Source organism: Poecilia reticulata, chromosome 16 (genome assembly GCF_904066995.2).
Source record: "Poecilia reticulata chromosome 16, P_reticulata-male-v2, whole genome shotgun sequence".
In the NCBI taxonomy this organism is placed as follows: domain Eukaryota; kingdom Metazoa; phylum Chordata; class Actinopteri; order Cyprinodontiformes; family Poeciliidae; genus Poecilia; species Poecilia reticulata.
Window position 1 is genome coordinate 1,890,827 of NC_088845.1, and position 17,190 is coordinate 1,908,016.

The 17,190-nt window shown below is 39.4% G+C and overlaps 1 protein-coding gene across 2 annotated transcripts; it reads right to left on the bottom strand.

The window, feature by feature from the left end:
* Positions 1 to 323: 323 nt before the first annotated feature.
* LOC103461440 (uncharacterized) lies at positions 324 to 16,585 on the bottom strand. 2 transcript variants are annotated; one of them, XM_081616915.1, is made up of 7 exons: positions 16,471 to 16,585; positions 14,142 to 14,212; positions 12,324 to 12,419; positions 4,559 to 6,394; positions 3,971 to 4,134; positions 1,828 to 1,943; positions 324 to 558 (listed from the first exon to the last, which is right to left on the bottom strand). In XM_081616915.1, the coding sequence occupies exons 2-7, from the start codon at positions 14,209 to 14,211 to the stop codon at positions 411 to 413; spliced, it is 2,430 nt and encodes an 809-aa protein (XP_081473041.1). In that variant the 5' UTR covers position 14,212; positions 16,471 to 16,585; the 3' UTR covers positions 324 to 410. The 2 variants fall into 2 exon arrangements, with proteins under 2 accessions (XP_081473041.1, XP_081473040.1); XM_081616914.1 differs by lacking the exon at positions 16,471 to 16,585 and adding an exon at positions 16,180 to 16,280.
* Positions 16,586 to 17,190: the final 605 nt, after the last annotated feature.

Consider the following 17,190-nt stretch of genomic DNA (forward strand, 5'->3'; position numbering starts at 1 on the left):
GCTTCAATAAATGGAGCTGGAAGACGTTTCCCTTCCACGATCAGTTGGGAAAAAAATAAGTATAACTGGCATCTGGTTTTCTAAAAGTGAATATGATGAGAGTCTCCTGTAGAACAGTGTTTCCCAACCCTGGTCCTCGAGGCACTCTGCCCTGCATGTTTTAGGTGTTATTGATTTCAACTGACAAGTGTTTGCTAAACTGCAATCAGCTGAATCAGGCATATTAAAGCAGAGAAATATCTAAAGGCTCGAGGACCAGGGTTGGGAAACACTGCTGTAGAAACGCCACATCTGTGTTAAATCATTTAATGTGGGAGAAAACCTTCAGAGATTGAGCTTTTATTCATGACATTTGTCAGAAAATCATGACACAGTTCAGTATTCCTCATTGAAGCTTTAAGAGAACAGTGTTAGTTATAGGGCCAAACAATCATCGGATGCTCACAGATGTATCTGTACTTCATAGCAACGCTTTCTGCTCTCCAGCTCTCTTTGGGTTTTTTTCGTGGTATATGCACCGCTGCTCCGGAAGTATGGGGAATCCCTTTTATCCAGAAACTTGAAAAAAGAAACATGGACCTCAGAACATTTATAAAAATTAAAATTGTACAGTAGCTTATTGACATCAAACTGAAAACTGTCAGCATGTTGTTGTTGTCTCCATATGAATAAAAAAACACACTCGGAAAGAAACTAGACTTGTAGAAAGTAAAAGTGTTTTACAAACTTGGAAGATTGGATTTTAAAGATCTAAATTCTTAATTCGACAAGAAACTGGGTTGTGAGAAAGAGGGAAGACATGCGGCAAAGGTCAACAGGTCGGGACTCAAACCCGTGATAGCTGTACACGGGTCGAGCGCTTTACTCCAGCGCCACCGCCGCACACTAAATGTCCTTGTTTGTACAGTTGAATCTAAAGTTATTCAACCCCAACAGCAATTAAGGATTTTGGTAAAACCGAAATTTTCTTAGATGTTTAAGAAATAAATGACACTACAAGAAGCTAAGAATGGAAATAAACCTAATGAAACAAAAATATTTAATCCAATTCCAACATGAAGAACTACTTCCAATGATGAAGTCTAAAAATTACTCATCCCTCTGAACAGATTTCTTCATATGTTTGCAAATCGGGGGGTTTGTCTTGATCACCCCTGATTTAACCAATGAAGGCCTTCACCAATCCTGTTTGAGGAAGAACTTAATGTTTCATTTATGCATCTTACAATAATGGCCTAGTCAAAGGCTTTGTTAGAAGGTTCAGAAAAGCCTGTTACCTTGCATAAATCAGGAAAGAGATAGAAAAAGATAGCAAATGACCTGAATGTTCATAGAGTTACAGCTGGAAGAATAAAACCCAACTTTAAAGTTAAAGGAATAATGGCTACACCAGGAGGGTCTTAACGCTGTCACTCAACCTCATTTAATTTTTGGTAAATGTGCTGATGGCAGAGAAACAACTTACTGTTATACAGGAAAACCGTATCCGCTGCCATCAGTGGCTATGCTAACTACCCTGAGCATTCACAGCCGGATCTGCTGATGGCGGAAAAGCAGTAGCAGAGACCAAGGGCTGAAGAAGAGGCTGACCAGCGTCGCCACACTAGATTGTGACTGACAGCGCTAAGACCCGCCCCTGGGCTCTGATTGGTTGTTTCTAGTTAGCACTCAGAGCATTGGGAGAAGGCAGAGGAGCCCAATTTTTCACATCTTATCTGATACCAGGTTAGGACATGACAACAGTTTCAACAAATATGAAAAAACATTTCCTATAAAAGTTACATACTGCAGCTTTAAATGTGCATATTTTTAGATAATAGTTCTTACTCGAGCGTGTTCTTGCGTCCATCAACCCAGAACCATCCGCCTGGCGTATGACGTAACCCAATCCAGTATCCTTGGTTTTTAGAGCTGAAGGGCACGGCTCGTCTGGTGATAAATTCCTGTGAACAGATTTTATTTTAGACTCATAAATCTTCTTACTTCAAGCTATCAATCAATCAACCAATCAATCAATCAATCAAGTTTATTTTTAACACATTTCAGCATTTGAAGTGCCTTGTTTAAGGTCTTGAAAAACAAATCTATAAAGTCATAGAACACAGTTAACAACTGAAGCATTACATTTTGTCAAATACCATTATTACACATCAAAATGTTTGTTTCATTTATAATGTTTCAAAAGCCACTCTGAACAGGTGGGCCTGTAGTCTAGATTTAAAGGAACTCAGTGTTTCAGCTGTTTTACAATTTTCCAGCAGTTTGTTCCAGATTTGTGGTGCATAGAAGCTGAATGCTGCTTCTCCTCGTTTGGTTCTGGATGCAGAGCAGAACCAGAACCAGACGACCTGAGAGGTCTGGAAGGTTGATACAACAGCAGGTCTTTAATGTATTGTGGTGCTAAGCCGTTCAGTGATTTATAAACTAACATCAGTATTTTAAAGTTTATTCTCTGAGCTACAGGGAGCCAGTGGAAGAACTGGTGTTATGTGCTCCATCATCCTGGTTCTAGTCAGAACCCGAGCAGCAGCGTTGTGGATCTGCTGCAGCTGGAGGATTGACTTTTTAGTCAAATTTGTAAAGACACTGTTGCAGAAATCAGTGCAGATAAACGCATGGATGAGTTTCTCTAGACCCTGTTGGGACTTTAGCCCTTTAATCCTGAAATGTTCTTCAGGTGATAGAAGGCTGACTTTGTGACTGTCTTTATGTGGTTCTGAAGGTTCAGGTCAGAGTCCATCACTACTCCCAGGTTTTAGTCTGATTGCTGGTTTTCAGTTGTAATAACTGAAGCTGTGCATTGACTCTAGATCTGTAACTCTAGATCTATAACTCTAGATCTGTAACTCTAGATCTATAACTCTAGATCTGTAACTCTAGATCACTCCACTTTAGGTCCAAAAATAACATCAGTTTTGTTTCTGTTCAGCTGGAGAAAGTTTTGGCTCATCCACACAATGATCTGTTCTAAGCATCTGTTCAGTGATTGGATGGGTTCAGAGTCACCTGGTATGTCACCAGGTGGACAGTATGTAGAGCTGTGTATCATCCGCGTAGCTATGGTAGACAATCTTATTTCCCGTTATAACCTGAGCTAGTGGGAGCATGTAGATATTGAATAGGAGGGGTCCTAGGTTGAAGTATAGGAAGTAGGATTGAAGTATTCCTAGTATTAATAGGAATACTTGAATACCAGACATACTAGTGTGCAATAGGCTGTCCGGCCCCGGTCTTTCTGCATGGAGTCTCCATGTTCTCCCTGTGCATGGTGGGTTTTCTCCGGGTACTCCGGCTCCCTCCCACAGTCCAAAAACATGACTGTCAGGTTAATTGGTCTGTCTAAATTGCCCCTAGGTGTGAGTGTGTGTGTGCATGGATGTGTGTCCTGTGTGTCTCTGTGTTGCCCTGCGACAGCCGGGCAAGAGGCCGGCTAACGTTCCGGCCTCTCGCCTGGAACGTTAGCCGGAGAGGCACCAGCAGCACCTCCCAACCCCACTAAGGGACAAGGGTCTACAGAAAATGGATGGATAGTATTCAAGTATTCCTAATATACCAGTATAGGACACTTAATTGATTTTTTCATTCCTAGGAATACTATGAATGAATCACGTGTCTGCTTCAACGAACCAAAAAGCTGCAGACATTATTAAACATATCAGACATAAAAGCTCATTAAAGAAAATAAAGATGTTTTCCACGTATACTGGGGTTTGCATTGAGTTAGTATCAGGCCTTGTTTATGTTTTATTTAACCTAAATTCCCAGATATTCAAAAGAGTTAAAATGACCTAAAAATATTTTTTGCAATTAAAGAAATCCTTATATATTAGGGCAACACTTCCTCCTCTTTGGTTTTCTATTAATTTAATTATACTGTGTTGATTCAATTCAATATTGTCAAGCTATGAGTCTTCCACAGGCTTTCAGATTAGTTTTACATTTCAAGGCTAGAGGTGGCATTATGTTTTACCTGCTCCTCCTGATCATCAATTACAACGAAGTCTCCACTATCAAACTGACACAACTGTCGAGTCGCCTCCCAGATATTTGAATGATGATCTGAATCAGAAAAATAGTAGCAGTGCCCCCTGAAGGAAATCCAGCCTTTCCTGCAATCCAGACACTTTGGTCTCACTAGACAAGGAGAAAGAGCAGAATTAAGTGAAACTTTGGTAAAATAATCTCAAAAAGAAAAAAATTAATTCCTAGAAGAAATCCATGTGAACTTATTTATCAAAATTACTCAAGCAAAGCTTTTAAAGGTAGAGTGCAGATCAATATTGGAAGGTGATTAAATGATGATATCATTCTAGTCAGAAGTGGCGTACCACAGGGTTCACCAAAAAACAAAAACATTCTCTGAAACCAAAACTTGGCTGTAAACCTGCTGCTAATGAATTACTTTTACTGGCTCACTTTGCTGTCAGGAAAGTGACCTTCAGCACTCTACCTGTGATAATAACGGTCAGCTATGTCTTCAAAAACTGTTTATAACAGAATATTTCAAAAATAAAATGAGTAATCAAGAGTTTCAAAGGTAATCTAGAAATATAATTACTATCTAGAGGACAGAATTCTTCAACTTTAAAGGACCCAAATGTCATGACAAAATTGTAGAAGATTTTCAGGGCATCTTTGTCTTTGCATCGATTTTCCTTCGCCTTTTTCTGTGCTCTCAGCTCCTCTCTCTCTTTGTTCAGCTTATCTTTCTCTTTCTTCAGCTCCTCTTTCTCTTTGCTCAGCTTATCTTTCATTTTGTGCAGCTCCTCTTTCTCCTTGTTCAGGTCTTTTGTCGTTTTGTTCAGCTCCGCTGTCTTTTTGCTCAGCTCTGCTTTCTTTTTGCTCAGCTCTGCTTTCAGTCTGTTCAACTCCTGTGTCTCTTTGCTCAAGTCCGCTTTCTGTTTGTTCAGCTCCACTTTCTCCTTGTTCAGCTCGCTTTTATTTTTGTTCAGTTCAACTTCCTCTTTTTTCAGATTCCCTTTCAATTTGTTCAGCTCTGTTTTGTCCTTGTTCAGCTCTCCTTTAATTTTGTTCAGCTCATCTTTCTCTTTGTTCACCTCATCTTTCAGTTTTTTAAGCTCCTCTGTTTTTTTGGTCAGCTCTACTTGCTCTCTGCTCAGGTCTGATGTCTCTTTGTTCAGTTCCTTTGCCTTTTTGTTCAGCTCCTCTTTGTCTTTGCTCAGCTCCCCGTTTATTTTGCTCTGCTCCACTTTCATTTTGTTTAGGTCGCGTTCCTCTTCGTTCAGTCCATCTTTCTCTTTGTTCAGCTTCTTTTTGTCTTTGCTCAGCTTGTCTTTCTCTTTGTCCAGTTTGTCTTTGTCTTTGCTCAGCTCCTTTATCTCTTTGCTCAGCTTGTCTTTCTCTTTGTCCAGCTTGTCTTTCTCTTTCCTCACCCCTGCTTTCTCTTTCCTCAGCTCTGCTTTCTCTTTGTTCAGCTCTATTATTTTTTTGCTGAGCTCATTTATCTTTTTGATCAACTCTCCTTTCTCTTTGATGAGCTTATCTTCCTCTTTTTTCAGCTCATCTTCCTCTTTGTTTAGTTGCTGTTTCTTTTTGTGTAGCTCCTCCGTCCTTTTGCTCAGCTCATCTTTCTCTTCGTCCAGCTTATTTATTTCTTTATTCAGCTCAGTTGTTTTCTTGCTGAGCTCGTCTTGCTTTTTGATCACCTCCACTTTCACTTTGTCCAGGTCTTCTTTCTGTTTGTTCAGTTTGTCTTTCTCGTTGCTCAGCTCTTTTTTGTCTTTGCTCAGCTTGTTTTTTTCTATGTTCAGTTTGTCTTTCTCTTTTCTTATCTCCTCTTTCTCTTTGCTCAGCTCGTCATTCTCTTTGCTCAGCTCGTCATTCTCTTTGTTCAGTTTGTCTTTCTCGGTGTTCAGCTCCTTCTTCTCTTTGCTCAGCTTGTCTTTCTCTTTAATAAGTTCTGATCTCTCATTGTTTTTTTTCAGCTCTTTCTCATTGCTCAGCCCCTCTTTCTCATTGCTCAGCCCTTTTTTCTCTTTGCTTAGCTCCTCTTCCTCTTTTTTTAGCTCCTCATTCTCTTTGCTCTGTTTCGCTAGCTCTTCCCTCAGCTCGTATTCCTCTTTCTTCAGCTCCCGTGTGTTACTGATCAGCTCCTCTCTCTCTTGGTTCAGCAGCTCTTTCTGTTTGATCATCTCCTCTTTCTCTTTGCTCAGCTCGTCTCTCTCTTTCTTCAGTTCCTCTGACTTATTGTTCAGCTCCTCTCTGACGTGAGTAAGACTCTCTTGGGTAAGCTTCTCTCTTAATATGCTCAGGCTTCTGTCTCGGATCACCTGCTCAATTTGTTTTTTCATCATCTTTTGTTGGTCAATCAGTTGCTTTTGGTCTGTTGTAAGAGTTTTGATAGTTTCCAGCTGATTGGCCGTCTTCATACTCACTATAAAAACACACAAATTAGTCAGAAAGTCAGTGAATCTGTCTGTATCAGAGAGCATCAACATTTCCAGATTCCCTCTTAAGCCCTTTTAGGATATCAGACTAAGGCTAGAACCAAAGGACACTTAACTGATTTTAATATTTCATGAACACATTTATTTTGGGGGGCTGCATGGTGGAAGCACAGTTGCCTTGCAGCAATGAGGTTAATTGACTGAGTCAGTGGGGTCCATATCTGTTGAGTTTGCATGTCCTCCCTGTTCATGTAGATTCTCTCCGGTACTCCGGCTTCTGAGAGGAAGCCGGGAGCCGACAGTCATCAGCCTCATGACTGTCGGCTCATTTGTCTCACTAAATTGCCCTTAGGTATCCAGCCTTCGTTAAATATGAGCCTGTTCATAAAAATAGCCATTTAAATTTAGGACAAGTAATTAACAGACAATAAATAAATAAAAAGAGAATAAATAGGTCTTAAAGTATCCATGATTAGATGTAACATTAGACTTTATTTAAGAAATATTTATTTTAGACGTAAAAATAATACACTAATTATCCTGTAGGCTGCTTAGTTCCAATAAATTTTAGTGACCTCCTTGGGTGAAAAATATAACAACCAATGATGGCATAGTTACTTTGAAAAAGTAACTTAGTTAGATTACTGACTACTTGATTTGGAAAGTAACTAAGTTGCATTAAAAGTAACTTTTTTAGTTAATTTCAGCAGCCAGCATGCCTAGGTAGGCCCCATGTGGGGGAAAGGAGGGCTGAGATATGGGTCCCATACGGGTTTGTCCGCGGGTTCCACGGTGGCCCCACATGGGTTTGCCCATGTAGGGCCACAGCCCACATGGGCCCTAAATGGACAAACCCATGTGGGGCCACCGTGGAACCCGCGGACAAATCCATATGGGACCCATCTGGTCTGACCTCCTTTTCCCCACATGGGGCCCACCTGGGTATGCCGGCAGGGTGCTAACAAAAACGCTGCGCCTCTTGTGAAAATTACATTGAGCTTTGCTAGGCCTGTCACGATAACAAATTTTACTGGACAATTGTCTAAAAAATTATTGCGATAAACGATAATATTGTTTCAAGACGTTTTGACACTGATTTAATGGAAATGACTATTAATGCATGTGATTTCTTGCCATAGGTAGATACACTTTATTTTCAAAAGAACACATAGCACTGGAGCTGATAAACTAAATAAACAAAACAATAAAAGAAAACAAAATAAAATGGATTCTCAGTCTCCATTAACAAAAAATTTACTTGAATAAAAACTAAACATAAAACGTGGAAAGTGGAAATAAATGCATTCAACCAACAGAGTGCAGATATGGAGTCTGTATATTGCCCCTAATCACTAGATTGAAATAGAGAACATGGGCACATCCAACTACATTATTTTTTTGCCCCCATTTTCTCCTTATGACAATCTTAGATTGTTGGCCGATCCAAGATTGTCGCTGGTGATTTCATAACTGATCATCCTGTAGTGTGATTTAGATCGTCGTGGCCGGGGATTTCCCCGTCTGGGAGCGTTAACTCTGAATGTGACAGGTAGCCAATCAGAAAGAGCGGATTCTCCTCCGCGCTTTCTGAGGGGAAATTACTGAGGGGAATCCCAAACAGCTGTCACGGCGCAACCCAAAATCCAGTGGACATCGGAGATGAAATGTGGAAACAACATTAATGCTTATTAGAGGTGTGCCGATCAATCGGTCACCGATTATAATTGGCCGATTTCCGTGAAAAAGTGTATGATCAGTGACTGCCGATCACGGTCTCTTGTTGCCGTTCACACAAATTGATCACCTGCATCTAATTTCGCAGCCTGCCTGTGCAGCTGGTCTCTTTCCTTCACACTGCGCAAACGAGCAGCAACAAATCCTAAGCGATGTGGAACTATGACGCACTGAGTGAATGGGAAAGTTTGCGTGTTGCGGCGGAAAATTGAAGCAGGTCAAAATACATCAACACAACGAAGCTAATACGACATAAAAACAATGCCATACTAGACGGAGTTTGGCTACATCGAGGCTCACTGCAGTAAGAAAGACATACTGAGGATCAGATAGCAGGTAAAGCAGCGCACAGCTACAAACACTCACCCGGATTAGCATGACGATCAGAAAGCTAAACAAATAACCCGCAAAATGATTTAAGTCTTCGAGCTGCGATGTAAGACGCTGGTTCTGATCTCGCTGTTGAACCGCTGCTACGCTACAGGTAGTAATATTTCACAGACGGAGTGTTGCTTCTGCTCCACCTGGTAGTGACTCTCACACCGAACCTCAGCTTAAAGCTGCAGCATCTAACCTAAAAAAATACATTTTACATACGTATTAAAACTTTTGCTGTCCTAACATGAGGCAGATAATCTCTAAAAAAATAATCGATCTCCTCCCTGCTCTGCATAATTACTCCGCTCAGTCAGAAACAGCCAATCAGAACTAGCAGTAATCAGCTAGCCGCCATGCTAACAGGAAGTTTTCATTCAGTAACTCTGGATTGTTTATTGTAATGGATCCTGTATTTGCCTTTGAATGTTTTATATGAATGTTCAAGTTTTATACTTGAATTTTTTTGGCAATGTTGAGAGGTTTTATTTTGGCTCTTTGCGTTATTTAGCCTCTTCAGAGCCTCCATATGTTATCAGTCTGTTAAAGATATTATTATTGATAGCAGGACAATGTGCACAATGCCTGTTTTGTTTAGTTTTCTTCTTGGAAAAAGTTATTAAAAACAAGTTTTTGTCTAAATTAAGGTGAGTTCATGGTTTGTTTTTCCACATAATGTCACTGGTAGTGTTTATGATAAAAAAATAAATAATAATAATAATAATTATGTGATCGGTATCGGTGATCGGCCCTCATGGGTGATCAGTATCGGCAGGAAAAAACCTGATCGGCACATCTCTAATGTTTATTCAACATTTCGTGCGAAGAATATAGAAATGATGAGGGGAGGAGTTGGAGCCAAATTGCTACCGCAGTTGATGAACCCGGTAAGTTTTCATCTGTTCTTCGTTAACGTGACATAAAAAGGTTGTAATGATTTTCATTCAGTCAAGACTTTACGCTGAATCTTGCCACAAGCATCACAGGTAGATTCTAATAAAACATTGCTTACTGCCTCGTTTTAAAATTAATTAACTGGACTTGTAGGCATTATTTTCTGCCCATGTGGCTGGACACCACACGGCACAATCGAACCCGATAGAATCGTTATACCTAGGATTTCTGAGCACCGGAGCTGAGCCTTTTTTCATTCAATGTCATGAACAGAAAGAAAAAGATAGAAAGAGACGATAAAGCCGATAATTCAAATGAGGTCGATAGGTTTTTTTTTATCGTACGATTAATTGATTTATCGTTTATCGTGACAGGCCTAAGCTTTGCCAATATTTAATTGCAAGTTATTTTATAATAGTAACATCAACAATATGTTTCCACTTATAAGGTTGAACTGATGGTTACAAAAGTACAAAAAAAAACCTTAAGTAATTTGTGTGTTTTTGTGTGTTCCAGTATTGTCTGGAAAACTATAAATAGGATTTTAGACCCCCAGTAATGATTTCTTGATTAATGTCAAGTTGTCATAACAAAGACATTTTGAATAATGTCAACTTTATATTAAAAGTGTCATAATTTACCGAATGACGCTTTATGACAACAGTCATAAATATTCATGAAGGCTTATTCATGTTCATGACAGGTGTTATGACATGTTTATTACAGTGTCATGACAGTCTTATTCACCCCCTTCAAATAAAGTGTTACCAGATTTGATAACGCCAGGCTGTAGCCCCAATCAGACTAGGAGACAGAAACTAACCATTTGGTTCATCAAACAGGAGATGAACCAAATGGTAGTTAACTTTAGAACTTTGTCCCAGGACAGGATTTGTAGTTACAGATCAAGGTGTTTGCTTCAAAGAAGGCATCTTTGCTCGGTAGCCCCACTAAAACTTTTCATAACTACTGGCTTTAGACCCTGGCCTTAGGGCCGACCCTGCTCTCAGCATGGGGGCGGGCGGCAAAGTGGGGGAAATCAATGTAGCGTGACTATTTCATTTGTATTTTAAGATTTCTTATGGAGTTCAATGCTCAATGTTGCAAATCAGTTTTTCAAGACATTTGCATTTTTGCATGGTTTAGAATAATAAATTACTTTGGAATTCGTGTGTTCCTGCTGGAAAAATAAGAATACATTTACAAATATTTCTTCTCTTTCTCAGGGGGACGCAATTTGGAGACACAGCAGAGGGCAACCCGCTCTCACTCATTTCTGACTTCAGTTCTGAAACCGGGTCACTAGAAGATATCACTGCATATTTCAAATAATCATGTGACATTTACTATCAGTTCAATTCACAGGTTTCTTCCCAACAAGGATGGGACACCCTCCTAGTCGGCATCTTCTGAAAGAAAATTACTAAGATAAAATGGTGAAAAAGGAGAACAACTCTTATAATAAAGTGTATTTAAGTTAGATGTGAAATAACAATTGAATAAAGATGTGCCTCCCGACCCCATTAAGGGACAAGGGTGCAAGAAAATGGATGGATGGATGGAATAAAGATGTGCTTCTTTAACATGTGATCAAGAAAAGTGAAGATTAATAATTTTTTTTTTTCTTATAGGAGGATCTCACTGCACAAAAAATGCATTTTGTGTGGAGAACTATGACGAACAAAGACCTGTGACAGAAACCCAGGTTTATGAACTGACATGAACTTTACGGGTTCCACAATGATGAAGGTGACGTTTTTCAGACTGGACAAACCTGACCAAAAGAGCACTTTATAAGAGACTCCACTACGGAGATTAAAAATTGGTTTGGACGAATAAATTGAAGTCTTTAAACAGAATTGGTGAAAACAAAACAACATTAAAAAAGATTGAAAATAATGTTTACTTAAGCAGAAAAATTTAAAAAAAAAGGAAAATTATATTCAGAACTTTAAGGAAGACAAATTTTAGCTTGAAAATTAGGAGAAATATGTGATTTGGAAAATAAATCTTTGGTTATTTCCTAAATAAAATCAATAAAAATGGCAAAACTCCAAATTTATAGTTAACCAATATCTTTATACCAAACAGTAGCGTAACAAACAAAAAATTATTTAAACAGGTAAATTGTGAATCTTTAAAACTGTTATAAAATCAGTGAGAGAATTAATGTTTTTGGGTGTTCGCTCTACCTTAAACAAATCTTTTACAGTAAATGATTTGATTTTAGATGCTGAACTTCATTGCTTGTTTTGAACAGAAAATTGGTTGGGCACAGACGCACCAGTTGTAATTCAGATGGACTATTTGAAAATTAAAGATCAACTGATCTTTAATGTGAAAAAAATACCTTAAATCATAGAGAATAAAGTTGTGTTCTGTCTTTTGTGAGATGGTTGATTGTTCGATAAACACCCCCTAAACCAGTTTTGGTCAGGCTGAAGCGGCGGCTACGTCCTGTAGCTTCTTGGAACAGAAATGTGAGATTACTGTCTGTCCAGCTCCTTCACACTCAGCATCAAACCACTCCAGCACCTGGAGTGCTCATCTATGAGCAAATATAAATAGCTTGTAGATGAGCAATTTATCTTTGCTTGTCTCTACAAAAAGCAAAGATAAATTTCTGCAGTTCACAAGCCAGGCATCCTCCTCTCCTCAAACACGCCTTTAGCTCTTCCCTAAAAACTTTAACACCTTGACAGGTTTCAAGCTGGGCAGCATTAAGTTGAACTGATTCTTGGTGACACTTCAGTGTCCCTGACTTTTTGTCAACCCTCAGATCTCCTCTTACTGCTGAACACTTGCATTCCAATGCAAGTGTTCAGCAGTAGAGTCACTACTTCCTGTGACTCTATGGTCAGCCTTGTTATAAAGGAAGAAACCTAAAATATATTCTGTTGAAATGAAACTCACTGTAGATGAATTTTGCAGTCAGTATGGCACAAAGCAACCCCAAACACACTAAAAACACAGAAGAGCACCGGAGTGTTGATGGTTCCACTTCTGCAGCTGAAAAAAACAAGCAATGGAATCAATAAGTTATTGATTAACCAATCAATAAAGTTTATTTTTACATCACATTTCAGCAACAAGGATGTTTATCATCATTAAAATCATCAAAACACATCGAACATGCTGGTCAATGTTCCAGTGATTACTGATCAAAAGAAGTTTTAAATAGGTGGGCGTCTATCCTTGTTTTAAAGGAACTCAGTGTTTCTGCTGTTTTGCAGTTTTCTGGAAGTTTGTTCCAGATTTGTGGCGCACAGAAGCTGAAAGCTGCTTCTTCATGTTTGGTTCTGGTGCTGGGGATGCAGAGCAGAACCAGACACTCTCACTATGGCTTTTTTAAATGTTCGCTCTCCCTTAAACAAATCTTTTATAGTAAATGATTTGATTTTAGATGCTAAACTGGATTGCTTGTTTTGAACAGAAAATTGGTTGGGCACAGACGCACCAGTTGTGCTCACTGAGCCCGTTTTAAATGTTCTTTTTGTGCTTGAAGTGGCAGGAAAGGTGGTGGTACTGCCTCAATATTTAATAATTCAGTGGGTGCTAAAGAGATTTCATTTGACCAATACCCTTCTTTTGAGCATCATGCATTTGTTTTTAGCAACTTGCAAATACTTTGTGTTACTGTCTACAGGCCACATGGACAAGCTGGTTTTATGACAGAATTTTTTGAGCTTTTATCTTTTATTCATGCTAAGTGTAATAAGTTTATTGTTACTGGTGATTTTAATCTACATGTTGATAATCCATCTGACTCTTTGTCCAAACAATTTCTAGAAACATTAAAACTGTATGGATTTTATTCAGCATGTCAACTAACCCCCTCACAACAGGGGGCACACCCTTGACCTCGTCATGACCTTTGGTCTGGCCTCTGATGTGTCCTCTGTTGTTGACCTGGCTGTGTCTGACCATCACTGGGTGTTTTTTGGTGTCACTGATTTGATTCAGCGTGACACCACAGTTTGAACTGTTACTAGGCGCCATCTTATCCCTGAGGTCATTGATCATTTTAAGAGTGTGGCCCAAAATTTCCCCTGATATTTTAGCTACTTCCTGTGACTCTATGGTCAGCCAATATTTCAACAAACTGAAATCTAACCAATCTAATCAGCAGTCTCTGGGGTCAGCCGGTCCATGTCAGAGGAAGACCAGCGCCTGACGGAGGACCAGACTGAGTCGCACACACAGCCTGTGGCCTGTGGTACCGCCTGCTACCCCTACACTTGTTTTATGAATAAATTAATCAAAAAGGCTGACAACGTCTATTGGTGTTGTTTCCCCTCCCCCATGATTTTGTTGCAGTCTTCTGAGCCGGGCCGTAACACAAGGTTAAAAACATTTTTGTTTAGAGATGATTATTTAGAATAATAAATTAAACATTACTAATTTTAGACCACACTAAAAATTGTGTTTATTTTTCCCTTATTGCACCACTGCAATCTATCTGTTCTCCATTTTATGTTTTCATTGTGTAAAGGACTTTGAATTGTTGCTGAATTGTGATATAAACTAAACTTGGCTTGCAGAGAAATTTCTCAGATGATACAAGAAAATTAAAGCTCAATTTTACATGTGATATAAAAACAATTCCTGTTAGAGCCCATGTTAAGAAACTATAACTTCCTATAGAAGGAATAAAAATGTGTGAAATGGTTTTTGGTAGCATTGTTACTTTTTAATCCTCATAAACTGTAAAATACGTATAGAGTCACTTACATTTAAGAGGATGTTTGTTATTGTTGACACTGACTGCAGAAGAGCTGTCTTCATCCCTGCTGTTCTCCATCCTTCATGGGAAAAATAACAAAGATTTAGATGTTATAAAATGTCCAACAGCTGCTTGAGCGATCTCAGCTGCAGCTCATGGAAAGCAGGCGGGTTCTTCTTCCTCTTTTTCAAAGTCTTCAGGGTGTGATGCAGCATCTCCATCGCTGCTCTGTGGTTCATTTCTTTACTCCAACAGTTTTGGGAAACAAGTTTCTGCAACAAACCTTTCATGCCAAGAAGCTCTCACTCTGTCTCATAAACAGTTCTGCAATTATCCTGTCCTTGGTTATAAAATATATCTATTCACTCCATAAGGGTTTACACTCTGATGCATAGAATATGTTTCACTATCTTTGCTCTTGTAGAAGATACTTTAACAAATCGACCACAGTTACTCATTTGGTGATCAGACCAGCTGAACTTTGTCCTTCCAACATAAACACAGAAAAAGAAATAACTAAGTGATCATTGGTATAAAAGGACAAATATTTCAGTGTTGGAAAATACATAAAAAGATGTGATAAAGCCTAAGCCTTTCAATTAAAATAACTGTTAAAATAACTGTCTCTTCCCACTCTGCATAGAGTCGGTACTGTTTGCTGATGTTTCTAAAAACATTTATTTTCTCCTTTAAAAAGAGAAGAACTATGTCTGAATAGAGCAGATAATGTTAGCTAAGTTATGATTTAGGATAATAATTGTATCTATGTTCAGAGGTGAGTACTACTAGTTGCATTTACTTCAGTCATTTTTAGGATGAGTAATATTATGAACTTCTGATAACCTGGAGTAGATTGATTCTGCATTAACAGAAAAAGACTCCAGAGATTGGAAACATTAGTTTCTTAGATTTCTGTAATGTATGATCTAATGTTTATGCAAATCTGAGCATAAATACAAAGCATTTTATACATGTCACTGTTTACATCATCATTGTTTATTTCGTGTCAGTGAAAATGGTTATTTAATTTGAACCTAACATAAACGTTTATGTGTATTGACTAATTTAAAACCTTGTTTACTCTGCAGCATTCCTCCCACTGGGCATCTCTTCTTGAAATCCCAGAAGAATCAGGCTATAAAAATCAGCTCAGCTCTCTCTTCTTCTGCTGCCTCAGAAAAATGACAACGCGTTTCTGTTGTAAAGTTATGAAGCAGCACATGGAGTAGGACGTCTGGAGGTGGGGCTCAATGCCCTCCACCGCCACCAGGTGTCCCCCTGCTCCAGGCCCAGCAGGGTCAGTGAAAACCCGATCACTTCGGAGGAGAGCGGAGCGAGGCCGGGTAGAGTACAGCGGGACTGCCGAAGTAGAGCCAGGGGAAAAGGCGCATAAGTTGTTGACCTGCTCTGCTCATCGTTACTGTTACAGTCCGTAATTTTCGCTGTTACTATTCACAGCAGCAGCTCTGCTATCTCAGCGTCCTCAACCAGACATCATTCTCCTCTCTGGAGTGCGTAATTACGCATTCAGGAGGCCGAGTCCGGTTCTGCTATGTCCGAGCGGATGCTTTACGGTTGTGAACTGGACGGAACCAGCGAGGCACAGACTACATCCTGCTTTGCCTTTAACCCCACAGAAATAGCCTTAAATGACAAACCCTATTGGAAACAGCAATGCGCCTAAATGGATGGAGAAATAATCAATCTGGGAGCTGATTGTCCGCTCTGACCGTTATTTATACAGACCGGAAGGGCGTCCATTCAGCAGGTGGACGGGGACTGAAGTTTCTCAGTGCTGCGCTGGGCACAAGAGTAAACCCACTAGGAATAGCCTTAATTTGGGGTTAATACATAAGCAACGGATTTTACTGTTGAATATTGATATAATAGTGTAACTGTTAGTCATTTCTATGGCAACGGGTCTGCGTAGCGAAGAAAACACACGGATTGAGAAAATGAACGAGTGGTTTGGAGCTGATCTTCAACGGTTTTTCTGCGTTACTTTCCCTTTGCTGTGGTGAACTGCACTAGATTAATGATACCTACATCTCCAGGTTTCATTTTGTTAACGGAATTGTTTATCCGCTGAAGCGACAGGTAAGCAGTTGTCTTTTTGTTCTCCGGCGTTGTGCGCATGCCCGAAATTTCTGGATGTAAACAATAACATGCAACGTGTTTATAGTAACGGTAGTTAGCATTTAGGCTAACCGGCAGTAAACAGTCACTTCTAATTCACAAAAATATCTTAAAATATAATAAATGTCAATAAAACACTGTCATGACCTTACAGACACCTTTAAAAATGATAACTATCTGTTACTTGTGCACTTAACCCACCTGTGAAAACATATATCAGTCTTCAGTAATGGCGTTGCTGCGATGCTGACGTCTTCTTCTTCTTTGGCGGTTGGTTATTGGCGGTTGGTAAACAACGAAATTGGTCCATTACCGCCACCGACTGGCATAAAATGTGAAATAAAACGACACTAAAAGATTATATATCTGCTCATTCAATTCAGCGAAACATTATCTGATAACTTTTACTTTTCGAGTTATTACTAAATAAGTCAATCAAATGTAGTTGTTTTAAAATTGGGAATCAATTGTTATTTTTCTAAGTCATGGAACATGTTCTAATGTCTCATCACCCCCATAGTGTTTCTCTGAAGCAAAGAGTGCTGTAGCCCAGGCAGGGGCGCTACCAGAAATCTTGGGCCCCCTGACAAAAAATGTGATTCCCCCGACCCCCCGGGCAGCTGCTGTTACAATTTCTTGAGTCTATTTGACCCATAAAAAGCGTCACAATTTTAAAGGCTTGCTTTCTTTGGTTCAATACTGATAATTAGCACAATATTTACTGCTAATGAATTTATGCTCATGAATTTAGCTAGGAGAAAAATAATTTTTCTCATTTCTCATACATTTTATTTGTTGTTGACTTTCAGGGCCCTGTGATGGACTGGTGACCTGTCCATGGTGAACCCTGCCTCTCATCTGATGGCTGCTGGAGATGGGCACCACCAGCCCCCCTCACCACCCTGCAAGGATCAGCGTGTT

What these genes read in the sequence shown, in the direction of transcription:
- LOC103461440 (XM_081616914.1), bottom strand. An exon ending in GACTGCAAAATTCATCTACA is followed by an intron (nt 6,395 to 12,323) that starts GTGAGTTTCATT and finishes GTGTTTTTATAG; the next exon opens with TGAGTATGAAGACGGCCAAT. An exon ending in TTGATGATCAGGAGGAGCAG is followed by an intron (nt 1,944 to 3,970) that starts GTAAAACATAAT and finishes ATCTGTTCACAG; the next exon opens with GAATTTATCACCAGACGAGC.